The following is an 18103-nucleotide window of genomic DNA, read 5'->3' on the forward strand; positions in this document are numbered from 1 at the left end:
GTGGCAGTGACCCCCATGAAATAGATCTTCTGGGAGAAAAAAAGTAGCAATTTGTGTGTCTGTCAGTTTTGCCTTTTTTGAGTGGGAATGTGGATATAACATTCTTTAATTCACTCAGTGAGTCTCAGGATTGTATTGAATTAAAGATATTTCTTTCCCATGAAAAATGAGAAAGAAAATTGTTCTTTCAATGGAAGTCGTCATGCTCCTGTGGTGTTGTGCCACTTTTAACACAGCTCAGTATGGGAAAGAAATTTGGCATCTTGCTTTCCTGAGGAAAAATTACTGTTTGTTGGTTGTGTTTACTGCTGCCCAGTAAGTTTTGAAAATGAAAATAAATGACTTTGCAAAGCTATTTGTAATGTGCTGTGAGAACTCTAGTAAAAATAGAAATCAATTAAAACAGGCCAAGCATAAGACTCATAAACCTTTGGAGACCTTGGAGTCACTTTGCCTGACAGCAGCACTCGCTGATGAGCCAGCCTGTGGCACTTCATGCCAAAAGCTCGAGTACCCTTCAAAGAGCTGTAATTCTTCACACTACGGTTTTCCTAAGCTGGAGCTGGACAAAGACTGGGGAGAATTAAAACTTTTTAAAAAATCTTCATGAAGATCAAATCAGGGTAGTCATGAAGTGGTTTCTGGTTCAAGAATACCTGTGAAAAGCCTAAGCAAATCCCTTGAAGAGAACTGAGATGTCTAGCAGATATTCTGAGGACAGTCTCATGGTCTGTGGACTCTGCTCCCTGCCTCATCATCCAACCCACACTCACGAAGGCAGCACAAGTTGCTGCTAGCCAGAAATCAATAGTTTACATTATAAAAATTGAAAAGACAGCCATCCTTTCACTATTATCTCCCTTGCTCCTTACTTCTTTGTGAGTAATGGTATGAGCACAAGCAAATAACTTTTCCTTAGGAGTAAGAATTGTAGAACTGGGGGTGAATTGTGGGCTGTAGCTTAGGTTTAGGATTTGAGATTCAGGTGCAGTTTAGGGCTGCGCTTATACGGTGAAGGAACGTGGAGGAGTGCTGGGGACCAAGCACAGGTGATCGCTGGTGTCATTTTTGACCATGCTCCTAGGCAATGTTTTGGCCCATTACCAGCAGGACTGTCCCAGGGCTGCCACAGAAAACCTGGGGTGCAGAGTGGGCCAGAGATTGTTTTGGGAAAGAAGTTGTGATACAGTTGTGCTGCACTGCAGGGTAAGAGGGTTTGGCTGTTGTGGGTGAGAGGTGTGCTCTGCCAAGTGCCCTTGGGACAAGAAAAGAGGTTTTGGGTGGCTTAATTTGCTCATTTGTATTTACTTGCAAAACTGGGAATGGAAAATTCAGGAGAAGAGAAGAAGAGGAGGCTAAACAGAAAGATCTTGGCTGTACAGGGGGACTTAGCTGGGAGAAAAAAAGCTTCAATTTCATGTCCTACTCAAAGAACTGCTACTGACTTTTCATTTAAAAACATTGTGTAAAGTACAAATCCACACTTACACATTGTTTTTCCATTGCTCAGCATTGTTAAAATTTGTATCAAAGGAGAATATTCCTTCTGTAGTTTTCCATTAAAATCATAGCTACGTACTACAGATGGAAACATCACATTAGAGACCCACACATCAAATAACTTGAGTGTTTTGGCCTTTGATCCTAGAAACAACAGAAAACTAAGATTCTCTTAAAGGTAAAATTAAAGTACATTAGCATTTTAATATAAATATTTCTACAGTAATGAATAATACAAGAGTGTTGTCTTTGAAACATCCATACATCAAACAATTAGTATTTTTAAAAACAGTAAATGATTCATGTTTGAAATAAAAGTTGTATAAAAGATGTATAAAATAATATATGAATTTTAGCATTCAGAATAACTCTGGAGTTTACATTTTGCACACCTCCTACACTATACTTTGATTTTAATAGGATACTCATATGCTTGAGAAATCCAGCACCATAATGTGATTAATTTATGCTATATGGAAAAGATTAAGCGACTCAGGCATACTATTAAATATGTTGTTATTGACCTCTCTGAGCGTGGGTTCTGTCTTGAAATGGGGAGAAGCATTTTGCTCTTGTGAGATCCTACTGGGGACTGAGGGACATTTTTTTTTCCTGCTGAGCTCAACTTTTATGTAAATCACACGGAGGACAAAAATATATGATTTTCACTGTTTGGGGTTGGTTGGGTTGTTTGTTTCTTTTGCGGGTTTTGTTTGGTTGGTTTTGGTTTGTTTTTTGAATTTGGGGAGTGTTTTAGTAAGCACACAAAACAGATTTTATCATCCTGTGCTTGTTAGGATATTTTTCTTTGTAAAATAAGTTTATGTTGTGTCTCGTCGTGGAGGTTCAGGTAATTTTCATTGCTTTAGAAATGCCATTATTATGGGCTATGATCAAATGTTGTCTCCCCCCAAAAAGCCTCCTCCTCCCTACAGTGTCTTCCCATGCCATCCTCTGTGTGTGTCCGTCTCTTCCCCATGTAACTCCAGGACTTGAGGGATCAATCTCTCTCTGACCTGGTTTACCCAACTTTTCCCATGGCCATGGGACCTTCAGCAGCTGTCACCTCACAGCCATCATGCCAGCCAGGGACCTCATCTGAAATCCCATTGTCCTCTAAGAAGTGATAATGATTGAAACATATTTGGAACAAAAAGCAGCTGATGAATTTCAGATACTCATTTTAGATGGTGGTTGGCATGATAGGTTGGACTGAGGGTGCTTTTCTCTTTCTTTCTATTTTCTTATATCCCCATACGTGCATGAAACTTTGCTGCATGTTAATGAGAGTTATGTTATGTTGACCAATGAAGGAGCAATCCTCCCCTAGGCCCCAGTTGCTTTAATTCACACATGAATTAGTATAATTATTGTATCACAGAAGTGTTTGCAAGTAACCTGGCAAGGTAATTTTTACTTTCTTAGCACGCAGTGCAATTTCGGCATCCTCAGTTTGATGGACACCTCAGGAGAGTACAAAATGAAATTGCTAAACCTGTTTTCTTCCCCCCTGTTGTACACACTGTTTCTGTATTTCTCTTCCCACTGTCTCTGCAGCACGACGACCTCAAAACTTCGCTATTTCTCATGTTGTTCCCAAACAAATTATTTAGGAATTAAATTTTGTTCATGTTGTGTTTTCTTTCCTGGACCATTTAGAAACAAATTATTTACAAACTAGATTACAGGGGGGAAAATAGTGCCTAGAAGTCAGTAAAATAGAATATTAGACAGAATTTCTAATGCTGCCTTTCTACCCAGGGAGATTAAACACCTGACTACTTCTCTTATCACAAATTCTTCCTTGGTGTTCAGTCATAAATTGATTTTTTTTTCTTTTTTCTGAAATATAGTTTTTCTAAAAATTGTAATTGCTTTTTTACAAATGTAAGCAGAATGGCATTTTGTTGAAATTAGTGGAGATGACAAAGCTGAGAGGTGTTTTCTCCAAGCTCTCAAATCTTGAAGAGAAACTTCTTTTTCCATTTCTTGAGATCATAATTCACCAAGAAATAGAGTAGAGAGATGTCATCCTGGCATGCCTTGGCAACATCACCTTTTGCAGATGCTTTCTGCATGGGTATGAGCTATTTCAAGTCTTGTGTGTGTGTTGTGTCTCAGTTTGGAAGGAGCCAGGCTGGCAGAGCGTTATCGTGGAAAAACTGAAGCTAAGCAAGTGCTGTGGCATAGAACGGTCCTGGAATCAGTGATATAATCTGTGACATTTGGGCTTGCCAAGCCTTTTCATGGATCTGATGATAACACAGACTCATGGAATAAAATTCCGAGCATCAAACCAAGTTTTACTGCTGCCATGGCAGATATTTCACCTGAGGAGATGATTTGGTTCTCTTTTAGTGGATGAATGTGTGTGCTTATATCAAACACTGAAATAAAATCAAAGAAATGCTGTTGATTTTATGGGCTCTGTCACTATTGGGAATGGATCTTTAATTATGACTTGAATTACAGTAGCAGCTAAGGGCCCCTGTGAGGATTCACAGTCCCATTGCGCCAGGTGCTATAAAAACATCTCAGTTACAGCATGAACGAACCAAATGGATGGTGGAAATGTGAAGAAGATTAATAAGACGACATTAAATCAAGACCATCACAGTTCTTGGCTAAAAGTATCTCTAATCACATATGTTGTGTGGTGTACACATGTACAATGTTGCCATCTCCTTTCTCCTGGCCATGAATCACAAGATGACTATGACCTTGGACGGAGACACCCTTAGTGCAACAGTTCCAGCTGGTGTTCTCAGCTTGAATTTTTGTCACCTTAAGAGGAGGCTTTTGGCAGAACTTCAGAGTTCACATTCCCAATTTCTAATTTATTTTGGAAAGTCCACATCATTACTCTATCCCTAACCACTAGGAATAATTTGGGAATGCTTGAAGTGGCATGTTGCAGTGGGTTTGCTATATTCAGGTACAAAAGTCACCTGAGGTGTCAGTTCAAAATATAGAGATGCTAAATTAATCTTTTAGTGCTGCTAGGTCTGGAGGAGATCCAAAACAGTTTCATCATAATGCTCATAAAAATGATGTGAAGTTATTAAATATCCATTTCTGCAATAGAGCACAGCTAGAAATCACAGATTTTACTGTATTTAGATCTTTTTACATATTTTTTTTTTTTAATTTAGAAGTAGCACTGGCTTTCATTTGTAGCTGACACAGACTGGCTTTGCTCCAGTGAAGCCAATGATCTGTGTCAGTCAATGCTAGATGAGGATCTGGTGCCTTCTGCTCTAAAACTGTGGAAGACCCATCATCTGTTAGAACTAACAGTTAGGCATAAGGTGCAGGTGGCATTCATTTTCTCCTGTTGGCTTTGTAACAGAATCATGCAAGACTGAAAGCTCCATCAAGGCATAAAACATGCAAGGTTTATTTTTACAAAGAGCTGAGTGTTTTGGATACAGCCTTTTCCTCACTCACTCTAAAACACTTCATTAATGCCCAACCTCAAAGCAGTTGCATATGCTCACTTTGCAGAAGATGGTGAGAGGAGATGGAGCCACAGGGCCAAAAGGAGTGGCTTTAGGCTATTTGTAAAAGATTCTCCCAGAAATACTGGGCAGGATAATGTGTTGTATTGTGTTCAGGGTAAAAGATTTTTCTCATGGTGCTGGGGAGTAGACAGAAAATATATTTACTCTTAATAAGTCATTTCTCCATATCAGTAAAAGCATTTATTATCAACAGAAGATGAAGAAAAACATAGTTGTCTTTCATCACCACAAAAGGCAGGATTTTTATCCCTCTGAATCTTTCTGTTGGGTTTTTGCAGGAAAGCCCACATACATGCCACGCTTAATTTGTAAAAGCATACCAAGTTTTTATTCCTCTCACTGTAAAGTGTCACCTTTAGCATCTGAACAACTGAGCTTTCTGTAGCCTCAGGCTTAGGCTCTCTGAGTCTGTCTGCAAACTGATTGCTATTCAGCATCATACTTCAGCTCCGGGTGGTTTGCAGCAGCAGGAGTGGAGGGAAGAGAAGGAAAGGGAAGAAAATAAAAGCCCCAAACAAAAGTAACTCAGCTTGAATTCAGAGATGAGAAGGATGCAGTTGCATGCTTATTGTTGTTTATCCATATTATGATGCTGCTTAAGTTCTTTAGTGATTGAGGTTTCCACTGTGACAGGCAGGGTACCAAAAATGATTCCTGCCCATGAAGAACCTCCATCCTAAATGTCAGGCAGGAGAGCGGCAGAAGATCCAGGCATACAGAGGAGTGTGATGCGACACTAAGGCAGTATTGATCAGTAATAGAACCAGAGGTCTCAGCAAACAACCTGCTGTAACCACTGCAATGCATCTAGTTTATTGCCGTTATCATTGCAAGTAATATTTCTTGTTTGCAACACAAAGTTAATAATCTAACCATATGGGTCACCCACTTTTTATCTCGTTTGTTGTAATGTTTAGCAACTGTAATCTGCAGCTATTTTGCATTGTAAAGAAGTAATTAATAGCAAGATTGTTTTTCCACTGAACATCATAGGAGTTTTTTCCTTGGACAGCAATGTTCCTGCACCTTAATTCCTCAGCAAAGGTTTTATTCTGCATCATGTGCTGGAATCGATGAACTGACTTGCCAGAGATTGCACTCACTGTTATGTTGTCAGACAAAAGTCTTAATTTAGAACAAGGTAGAATGAGTTGAAAGTAGAACACATATTTTTCAGTTAACTGTGTGTTGACAAGCTTACTAGAATATTTTTCATTTATTCTCTTTGTATGTTTGAGCATTTCAGGCTACTTAGTTAAAATTTAGAAACAAATTTAAAAAGCGCAAGAAGCAGAGCTTGCAAGAGTGTCAGGTATGGAAACCATACAAAACTACTGCTGTAAACCCCATCCTATCACCTCTGAAGCCAATAAATCATCTTGCACCTGCTTTTGTTTCATACTTTTTTTGATGTAACTGAGAGGAGAGCTTAGTCTTCTATCTGCAGCCATAGCCCAGTGTCACTTGTTTAAACAAGGGCCTTCACATCCCGCACATGTATCTGGAATGTATATGTTCCAGTATAACACAACTGGGTTTCGTTGCTATTGCACAAAAGTTGCAAGTCTGTGTTGAAAACAACTATGAGACCCACCATGATCATCCCACTATTGATCCTTCAGACATTTTGGTCCAGGACGTATAGCTTTTATTAAATAATACTAACACTTGACAAGTGATGTCTATATCATCCTTTTTTAATTTAGCGATATGGATATGGCTATTAAAAAAAAAAAAAAAAAGAAAAAAAGTAGTGTCTGATGAGTATTTGTTTTAAGAAGCTTTTCTATTATTGTCATATGGCCACCGTGCTGGCAGACTTTTGGCAGGTCTCAAGTAAACATGCCAGAAATAATTTTGTTGACAGCATCTTGGGTTGGAACACATCCAGCCTTCATCTGTAACGTGTCACTACAATGACTCTTCTAGAGGCAAGAAAATATGTTAGCACATTTCTGTATGTTGGAGTCTTAAAATACTGTAGATGTCTGGGTTTATGGCTTCAAAGTCAACTTCACAGTTGGGTAGCATTATTTTCCAATCATAAATGAAGATGAAAGTGATAACATTTACAGTTTTTAATATACAGCATCAATGAAGTGTGCTTATATTAAAACCTGTGGTAACATCTGTTTTACTCTCCTAATCCGAAAACAATTAAGGTTTTATGTAAGAGAAAGAAGGGCATGAAAAACAAGCAGGAAAAGAAAAAGGGAGAAAAAACAGGCTGAAGGTCTCTAGCTTGCTTGCAGAGGTCGTGCAGGAGTTGTGTTAGTTCTTTAGGAGAATAACAGAGTAGGTGACTCCTACCAATGAGTAACTTTGTTTTAATGTTCCCTTTTATACAGTTTTCAGTAGATTCATTTTGTCAGAGCAGAAATTGTGGGTGCTTGATTTATTTCCATTTGTGTGATATGCTCAGATTTCAGTATTAAAACCAAAGAGGTATCTTTAAGATGAACAGCTGTGGTTCATGAAGGGTATCTGCTTGCTGATCAGTTTAAATCTCTGTCTTTACACCTGCAAAATAGGATCTTTCAGGAATGGGCAAATTATAGCTTTGTGTTGCATGTTGGAAACAAACCCTTTGAGATGCCACTTCAAGAACATTGTTTATGTGCTTGGATCTCTACGTGCCTAAGACTTAATTAAACACCTTCCTGGCTTGGGTCCCAGGCACAGAGGTTTTCCTGAGCGATGTGAACAGGCAGCTGATGTCCACTCTTGGGGATGTCTGTTGAAGGGTTGGGAGTTTGCTGCCAAGGGCATGGGGTGTTATGGACCAGTGGTGAGGATGGCATCTCCTGGAAGCAAAAGTTGGTCACAGTGACACAGCCACATCTGTCTGAAGATAACAGAAATACAGAAAGGAAAGACCTAAGACAGCTTTATTCGCATGTGTATGGTACAATGTGTGTGCAGTAAATTTACTATAAGTGATTCTATCAAAAGAGACTTCAAATGATGGAGAAGAACAGAAAAGTTCCTTTCCAAGCTTGTGCTGAATAACACTGCTTACCTTTCTTTGAAATGTCATTTATCTCTTCTTGCTTTTTATCAGGGGGAATTTCCAGATGGAATTTTGAAAATAAAGTGAAAACTTTCTTTTCTGCTTCCTTGCAGTGTGTTAAACCCCAAAGTTTGTTCATGAACAGTTTTCCTCCTCTTGATAGACTAGAAATTCCCAGTCTTATTTGTTGTGATTTTGCTGAAATAATGATTGGATGACTGAAGAACTAATGGGATTATGATATGATAATAGATTCAGTGGAAGTATTGATATCCTGAAAGCTTAAGCACGTTTGTTGAGTTCTACCGTGACACCCCACTTAATGCAAGGTTTCTTTATGCTTTTGAACTACATCTGGGTTTGTAGATCTAATTCAAGTCTGTGAACATTTTTTTTGTTCTTCAGTTTTAAAACTTCTTCTGGAGGGAAGGTTGTTAGATTATTGTCAGGAATATGCCTCTTGCCATCAGTCCTATAGTGCTGCCTCTGTCTTACCTGTATCCTTCAGATACTCTTAGGGCTTGGCTGGGTAGAAGCACCGTGGTACCTCAGCTGCTTCTCCCCAGTTCTCCTGTCATCCCTTTAGGTCCCACTGTGCCCACTGTGGAAGGAAGCAGATTTTGTCATTTACTCAGAAGACCTGGATTATTTTCCTGAGTTTATTTCTTGAGTTGTATGTGACCCCAGGAAAGTTACAGGCTCTCTGCTGAGCCTATTTGCATCACAGAAAAATGGAGACCATAACAGTTTCCTAAGAAAAGGGTGTTAGAAGACTAAATTAATGAACATTTGTATTTGTGCTTAGGGTGAAGACGCTATAAAAATGCAAATATTTATATGCTTTCTGTTTGCTTGTTGGCAAAATTCCATTTCTCAAGGCTCCTGACCTACTTTTCAGACTTTTCTCCGGTAAGAATAATAACTATAAATTTGTTCCTTCAAATTATTTTTCATTTTAAATAGAAAGCCAAGTGCAAATGAGGGGAAGGCAAGGAGTGGAGGAGGTGCTAACCTCTACCCCTCTTTGCCAGAAGGAAGAGAAACACTGTGTCTTTTCCAGAACTAGAATAAATAATAAAATACAGATGCTACCCTCAGGTGTTTAATGCCTCAGACCTCGCTTTCCATTACAGATTTATAGCCTGTGTAATTGATAGATCCCCAAATATATATGAAACAAATCTCAACATACTATTTGGATTCTTGATATGGGCAAGTTGAAAAATATTTTCCAGTATTTTCTGAAATCAAAACTTTGAGGTTTGCCTGAGCTCCCTGTTCAGGTTATGTTGCTGTGTCTAAGAGAAAGTTACAGGAAGAGAAACACTCTGAATTACAGAAGTGCTTAGTCTTTTATAAACCTTTTTGTTTTCCTGAGAAAATTAAAAAAAGAAAAGAAGAATATTTTAAAGAACTACTAGGTCCTACCATCCCCCATAATAAAGGAAATGAGGCAAAAATTCTAAATTGGAGAGCTTGACAAGGAGGAGGAGGAGCATCCAGAGTTGTTCTGGCTGCGAGGCAAGGTCCCTTGAGTGAATTCAGCCTTCCAGGAAAGTGGAGTGCACTGATATTTCATATAGTTCCCGGGGATGATTCAATGTGTGCATGAAATCACATTTAATGCACAATGCTAAGGGGAATCCAGCAAAAAAGCTTGAAAGGGATAAAGTGCAATACATATTTAAGATCTTGTGAATGTGAACACAGAACTTCACAAAAACCTCAGTCTCGAGAGCAGGGGTGCTGTATACGTTGTAGACAGAGCATATGGTACAACCACAGTGTCAAAGCTAATCAGTGAATAGTGATGGAGCTTTTATTCTAAATTTTTAGGGACGTGATTAAATTTAATGTATATGCTAGACATGAAGCCTGTCTTCATGTACATAGACCTACCAACTCTGCAGGGTGGCCTGAGAGATGTGATGTTTTCTGGGAAGGCAGAAAAGTTAACCATGGAGATACCTTTATTGATTTTAATCCCCATACATGCCTCTGTGAATTATTTATCTTCCTGTATTCTTATCTGGCAGCTTATTATAAAAGTCTCTTGAAAGTTACTGTGATGTTCTTTATTCCCAGACTTCATGAGGCTTAGTAGGAAATTGGCTTTAGATGACTGAGATTGGCTGAGGGCTGGTGTGGGCAGCTTGTGCCCATGTGTGAGGAGGCAATGGTGAGTGTGAGTTTCATTACCAAGCGTCCTACAGGTGCTTTGCATTTAGTCATTTTATAATATGACTCAGGATGGATTCAGTTAATACCACAACTTATTATAACAGCATGAATTGTATTTGGCTTACAGGCTTCACCCACCACAGTCACAAAGTGTATGGTGTGGTTCTCTAGACACAAGATGCTGTTTGGATTCTGCTGTTTGTTTCCTTGTCTGAGTGCCTTTTCTAAATTCTCATTTTCCTTTGATGTTTCTAGGAGCTGGTGGGGAGTAATCCTCCTCAAAGAAACTGGAAAGGAATTGCAATTGCCTTACTTGTTATTCTCGTTATCTGCTCCTTGATTGTCACTTCTGTTATACTCCTGACACCAGGTATTTATAACCTTTAACTCACTTCCATTCTGTTTTTCTTTGGCAATTTTATACTTCCAAGGTTAAAGGGATTGAAAACTGACTGCAAATTCAACATCAAAGGAATCACTCTTCCTGTTCTTTACCCTGATGTGGCACAGAGTTCGAGGCCATTCTTATATTGTTTTAGAGTTTTGCATTTCAATTCAAAGATCAGGGCTGCTGAACTCAAGGTACAAGCATGAAACTTGGTTCGCTAAACATAGATGGGTAGTGTTGTTTCAGATGTGATATCTACATAGGGCAGTCATTTAGGACATGGTTGGGTGGCATATCCTAGACCATCTAAAAAGGTATTGTATGGCTGTGCTTAGGCACCTAAATCCCACCCCATTCAATTGGACTGATTTTTAGATCAGACCACAGCTTTTAAAAGCAATTCCAGTTAACTATATGCCAGATGGTAGCACCTAAGCACAGGAAATAAATAGTAACTTCCAAATAAAGGATTCTTTAAGTTAATCCCCTTACCAAGTTTCAGCAAAGTTCAGTGCATGTAACCTCTGTAAATTACATCTCTTACAGTAGCTGCTAAGGGTGCAGGCTTGAATTTTAATGTGGTATCATTATGATTATTGATTATTACATATTTATACAGCCCTGTAAATTTCCATACCAACTTGTGGAGTAGAAATGTGTTTTCGTGGCACTGAGAAGATTGTGATCTGAATATGAAGACAAACAAATGAGGGACAAGACACAGAAAAGAGAACTCAGTGTCAGAAAGGGTGAGAAGCTACAAAACACAGGAGAAGGCAGAAGGTCCCCTGCAGAGGGACATGGAGGAGAAGAGGCTCCTGCTTGGATGAGTATGCACCAGTGATTCTAGGGGACAGCAAGACAGAAAGCACAGAGCTGGGGCAGGAATGGACACAAGGGAGAAATGAAACCATAGGAAATGGAAGAGCACAGGGTGGTGAATTGGAAAAATGAGATGGAAGATATGTGGCAGAAATTTCTAGCTCATAGCATGTGAACTGGCATGCAGTTCAGCAGATCTGGATCGTCTTCTCTGAAACAATTCTCGTCCCACAGTCCTGCTGTATAGTAGACTGGAGACAGTGATAAATCAAGAATGCAGGACTGCGCTGAGTTAATTTGAAAATGAGTTAAACAATCACTATTATAAATGAGTTAAAAAATCACTACATTATCCTTTACATTTTTTATTGTCATTCTATGTTCAGTTTATTTCATGCTATCCTGAAGTTTTCAATGTAAATGTAAGCACATGGTCATGCCAGATTAATTAAGTAATTAAATTAATATTAAACTTAATGAAGGATCATTTTTTAAAATTACTTTTGCTAGAGTTCAGATTTAACACCTTTGGACAGCACAGTTCATCTCTGAGATGTTTTGGGGCATGGTCTGTGGACTGTACTCACATTAGGCACCACTTATTTGCAGTGAAAAATATTATCCGTTACCCATTAGGTATGGAAATGTTGCCTTCTATTTTACAGAATTTCAGTCCCAGACTTTTCAAAAATGCACACTGAAGCCTAGATTCCTAAACCCATACCTGTGTGCTTCCAGACACTGTCTGTGGCTTGCACTGCATAGATGAGACCATGGGTGCCACTTCCATTGAAGAACAGAGTTCCATATAGAGGGATACATGGGAAGAAGCATAAACATACCTGTACAGTCCTAAATACAGTTAAAATCACAGATCTTTCCTTTTGCAAGACATCTGTAATAATTATTTCTTTATAAAGATGCTCAGAAGAGTATCTGGTGAGGATTTAGCAGATCTGTTTTCAGTTCTGGGCTCCCCTATATACCTGATTTAAGACTTCTCCTGAACCCTATTTCCACTTCTTCATAGAGAAAATCACACTTAAAACCTACTAATGGCTATTATGACTATAGATACTGCAGTGCTGTTCTCCATGTAAGTGCCTAGACAGAAAAGGTGTACCGTGCATTGGGATGCTGTAGTTAATGTTCTCTAAATTAGGAAGACACTTATGATGATGACCTCCTTTTTATGCAGTATGAAGTGGGAAAGTGAAATACCCACATTCAATTATAAGTAAAATTCACAAGTGTATTTGTGTGTTTATATTTGCATATGCATACAGAAATAGATTGTTTGGGATATGTATTCACACACATGTATACACTTAAATGACACAATTATTAGTATGTACTTTGCAACAACTCCAAATAGCACTGTTGAGAGAGTCTCTGAGCTTAAAACTTAGGAATACACAAAGTCATTTTCTATGCTAAAGTTTCCATCTGTGGTTTTTGAGATCTCTGATTACCTAGTTTGCTGGTAAACTGAGTTTGGGTTGTTTTTTCCCCTGCTAGTGTTTTAGAGCTGTGTCCTATGTGCAAATACAAAAACTCTGGGCTCAGTATTGCTTCTGTTTTTATGATGGATCCAGACTGCTTCATGGTGAGACTCTGCCAAGGGTGAAATAGATAGCTTAGGTTGCTGCTGTGGCTTGGCAGCAGCTGAGTTCTGTCTTCTTCTGGGCCGCTGACCCCAGAACTTATTACTAGGACGCACTGTGGCAGAGGGTAACAGGAGGCTCATTTCACAGGCATTTCCCACTAGCCAGTACTAAGTGAGACACTGAGGCTGGTTTGGTAAATGTAAAAAGAATTACATTGGCAATCCTGACTGGAGATGTCATGTCCCAATAAGGTAGGAGTGGAGAAGATGGAGAAGCCTGTCCAGAAGGAAAAGCGGAGTCTGCATTTCTCTGCCATAAAATTGTTCATTGGCAGAAGAAATGTTTATCCTTGGGTAGCCAAACTGAAAAGTAAGTGATGGATACTTGAACAAGAGGTGAGGAAGGTACAGGACGACAGCGAAAGAAGGAGGAGAAACAATTTTGTGGATGTGCATGGGGAGCTGCTGCCAAGTGTGACAGTGACATCAAAAATAAGCAAATGACACAAACAAAAACACTCTCTTCCTTGGAAATGCTTCAAGTGGGTTGATGCAGTCTGACAAGGGCAGAGCACAGTGCCTGCGAATACTTCAAACATTTTTAAATCTTCCTTCTGATGATGGTGTTGGAGTCCAGCTTGGCCATTATACTAGTACAAATATACTTTTGCATTTTACCTCAGAATTTCTTACTTGTTCCTGTCTATCTTTGCCCTCTCCCTGACTGGGAAAAGATTATTCTCTAAGGACTTTACTGTTGGTTTGAAGGCCCATTTTGCAGTGTAATACCAAGGAAGGCAATGCAGATACTCTAAACTCAGTGCTGAACATCATGCAATGCCTACAGAGAGTAATTTGGGACATACACGTGATAGAGTGCAGCATGCAATCTTGTAGTCCATGTTCAGACAAAGAAAAGTGGTTAACTGGACCCATAACTTGCAGCATGATGATGGTATTTCCCAACACTGTGAAAGCTGGGGTAGTCTCAGGCAAAAGCAAGAGTGAGTGGTAGAGAGGGGAATAGGGAAGGTTTGCTAGCAGGGCAGATGATGACAAAGATTTTTAATAACTGAGGAAAAAAGGGATTAATACACTTCTTCGAGAGTCTTTTGTAAATCAGCCCAAACCTTTAAAGAAAGTTTTAGCTCTGGATTCAGCTGCAGAAAAGCTGAAATCCCTGTTGGTCTGGGTTTCTTAGGGGCAGGGCGCTCACCCTGCTTTAAGATTTGCTCATAAACCGAGAACAGTGGTTTTTATATTCCGTGGACATTGTAATTACAGTAGCAGTGCTTAATTGCTAACTAAGGCTTACGTCTCATTTTATAAAATCCTAACAAAATTTCAGCATTTCTATGACTTGCATATCCTTTGTTATTATATAACAAAATTCTCAAAAGAAGCAGTAACTGGTGAAAGTTTGCATTTAATTACACTGTAGTGCATCACATACACACAATTGCCAGTGCTGAGGGACTCTGATTTCCCGTGTGTGTGAGTCCTGACATTCCACCCACTTTTGAAAAATGTGAAGCTATTCATACAAATGATAAAAGTGTGGGACTCAGTTTTTCCGACTTGGTGGCTGCTCACTTGTTGCAGCAAATGGCCCTTGTATGGGTCCTGTCATAGCAGCATTGTGTGTATTTGTTTAATATAAACACATGTAAAATGTATACTTATGCATATATGCATGCACACACAAAAACAAAGCTGAAAAGAGGACTCAATTCTAATGAAATTTTGATTAAAAAAACCTCCCCAATGTTCCATTAGACATTTTGCTTATGAAAAGGCTGCTTTCTAGTCCCCTCTGTTTGGAGATGGAGGTAAACAAAGACTTTTTGCACATCTGTTCTTGATACTTAAAGCTTTCTGGTGATATACATCAAGTTTGCTCTTTTCGAATCTGACCTTTTGCTTTAAAAAAAAATAAACTTCATGCAATTCCATATTAATTTTTTCGCAAAATTCATAGGAAACATTTTTAAGAGAAGTTACTGAGGAAGTCATTGTATAGCTTTAATTCACAGCATGCTGCCAGACAGCCAAACGCATCACCTAGTATGACTTTTGCTAGTTGGGAAGAGCAAGGAAATATCCTGTGACCAGATGTGCATAAGTGTAATATCTTTGTTTAGAATTGTTATATATAAATGTATATGTCTTTAAAATAAAGTAGGCTTTTACAGAAGGGAGAGAAGATGCTTGTCTGCCTTCTCTGGCCACCACCTTTTGGGTACAGAGACATCATCTGAGGGGAAAAAAAGGGATTAGGTCTGCCTGAGGATCTGGCAGGTATGCTGAAGTGGGAAAGGAGCTCCTGGCATGCTGGCTGCTGAGAGGTGGACATTCAGAGACACTCACCCACTGAGCCCGAGGGATGACAGAAAGGAAGGTGAGCACCCAAAGGTGACTTAAACCTTCTGACCCATGAAGCAACCTTTGAATGTAGGTGGAGTTGAGAGGAAGCTTCAAAGAAAGGATTGGTACTGCAGACGGAAAACAGGCAGGGAGGCCAGTTCGTAGCTCTTTCCTTCTGTTGTGAGTTTTCTGGGTTTTTGGAAGATCTTTGTTCTGTTTGCGTTCTGGAGAACAAGATTGTATCAGTTCAGTGCTGACTTCAAAGATGAGGTGCAGACAGATGAACCCAAAAGGTTTGACCAATGCTGGGTGCCTATCATAGCTTCAACATTGAATCAAAAATAAAACAAGAAAGTTTTTTACTTGTTTCTCTCAGCATGTATCTTGGCTGATTGGGTGCTGGGTTTCTGACTTGGCACTCCAATCACAAGCCCTTGTGCCACCTTCACTGCTGGAATACTGCTGGCCCTGGTTGGCAGCTGCCATCTGGATCTGCTGGGGTTGGGGGACATGAGTGTAAAAAAGATGGTAGCAGATGCTTGATCCTCTCCTACCATAAACCCAAGGAGGCCTCAAGGTCTCTGCAGTTGGGTGTGGACACAACTTGTGTCCATCAGCTGGCTTAGACACTCTACAGCATGCTCAGAGACTGCTGCTGAGGACAGGGTGGGCTACCTGAGATCCCACAATTGCATTTCTGTCAGGCATTGGAACAGGCTGCCCAGGGAAGTGGTTGAATCATCATCCCTGGAGGTGTTTAAAAGACACATAGATGAGGTTCTTAGGGACATGGTTTAGTCACATTGTTAGGTTAATGGCAGGACTTTATGATCTTGAAGGTCTTTTCCAACCAAAATGATTCTATGATTCTGCAATTCTTTCCCTGTAAATGTCTTCTTTGGGGCCAGAGAAATGGAGTAGACATCCTTAATGAGCTATCCAAATTACCTGTCTGTTAGATGAGAGGTCAGTAAATCTGAATTTTTTACTTAAAAAAAACATAAATTGATTGATTATTTAGTTACTTGTTTTCTCCCCAGCTCTACGGCTGAGATTACATGCTTCCTTACAGGACCTATTGCAGCTGAGTCCATATTGCAGCAGTTGTCCATAGTTCATTATAGGACCTATTGCATGTCTTACAGCCCACTGCAGGAGACAATAAAGGAATCTCAGTGTACCTTAGGGAGGCTCCTGGGTGTGCACGCTTCAGTTGCTACCTGCCCCCAGACTGTTTATCCACATCCTGCACAGAAAGAAGGAATGAGAAAGGCTTCCCACCTTGCCCATACCCAAATCTCCAGCACAGAGACTTGCTTGTGCTCGTCCTTATGTCCTCATGGTGGTAAAGAAGGTGTCCGTGATCCTCGGGGTGGCGTTTTGGAGGCAGCACCTAAACCAGCTGCAAGATCAGGGTTGTCTGTGAGCTCCAAGCTCCTGCTCTGCACTGCCTGTTCTCCTCGAGTGTTGGGACCTCGCACCATGGTGGGAACTAATTGGAACAGTTTCCTGGTGCTCCTCTGTTCTCTATTTTTTGTTCTAATAAATAAAATTATGCAGAAGAACTGGCGTAATGCTGTCACATGGAGGGATTTGGCTGAGGACTTGTATTACTGTGCCTCGGTATTTGGAAACCACATTGTGCAGTGTGATTGAAACCTCAATCAGACTTACAAAAAAATATGGAAATTGAAGAATATAATTTATTTTTGTAAAAACAGTAGTTTCTATTGAAACACTTTTTAGTGGAACAAAACATTGTTCATAGGTAATTTTCAGGGGTATCAGGTGGCACAAGGGCTTCAATTTAATGTAGTAGAGAAGACTTTTTTTCTCAATTAAATGGTATCAGAGAGTCTGTTTCCACTGTTTCTAAGAACCAGTGTGTTCAGTGTAACGAGTTTAGTATTAAACAATGTTCAAGAAAGCTAAGGCTGCATGATACCAATGGACCTCAGACATGAGGGTGCTGTAGTGAGGAGAGACACTGAAGCACGCACACCTGCTGTGGAAAAACTCAGAATGTGGCCTCACATGCTCCTTTAAATAGCAAATGTGTTTAAACTGACTGAAAGGTTTTAATGAAAATATTTTTTCAGCAAAAAATTGAAAGTTGGAAGCAAATTATTCATAGGAGGTTACTTCTTGTCAGAAAAAAAAAAAAAAAAAGATTACTGTATGGAGAAAAAAGAAAAAAATAATATGTTAACCAAAATTGTTGGTTTCAGTTTTTCTTTAAAAAATTAGCTTTAAGAAAATGAAAATACATTTTTGTATTAACTAAGCACCCAGTAAAGAGTTATGTGATGTAATATATATACTTTTCATCTGTAAGGCCCAAGAGTCCACTGATTCAACATAAACACTTCAGTTACAAGCCCAAGAGCCTCTGTGTTGTGTTCATGGGAATTATTATAATACATAGTGAAGAGATGGTGAGGGAGATGGGAAGGTGTAATTTTGGCACAGGAGAAGATGCTGCCTGTGGCAAACTTCAAGTTGGCTCAGTTTGTGCCTTCATTTTATTTGGTTTGAAATCAGTTTTGTGGTTTCTTCAGGTGATGCTTTGCAACACAAGTCTTTTGACAATCTGACTGAATCACAAGAAATGTGAAAAGGACTGTATGTAGGGCAGCAGAGAAAGCTGTACAGCGAGTACTTCTTTGTGGAGGAAACAGAGTGCTAGAGTAGACTTAGGAAGAGCAAACTAA

General features: G+C 39.5%; 1 protein-coding gene across 6 annotated transcripts in view; it reads left to right on the forward strand.

Moving 5' to 3' along the window:
* The window catches only part of DPP6 (dipeptidyl peptidase like 6), a 558611-nt gene that overhangs the window by 370374 nt on the left and 170134 nt on the right, over window positions 1-18103 (forward strand). For all 6 annotated transcript variants that reach the window (XM_065050444.1, XM_021285572.2, XM_065050443.1 and 3 more), the window contains exon 2: window positions 10468-10582. In XM_065050444.1, coding sequence (XP_064906516.1) covers window positions 10468-10582 — 115 coding nt within the window. The remainder of the gene's footprint in view (window positions 1-10467; window positions 10583-18103) is intronic.

Source organism: Columba livia, chromosome 2 (genome assembly GCF_036013475.1).
Source record: "Columba livia isolate bColLiv1 breed racing homer chromosome 2, bColLiv1.pat.W.v2, whole genome shotgun sequence".
In the NCBI taxonomy this organism is placed as follows: Eukaryota; Metazoa; Chordata; class Aves; order Columbiformes; family Columbidae; genus Columba; species Columba livia.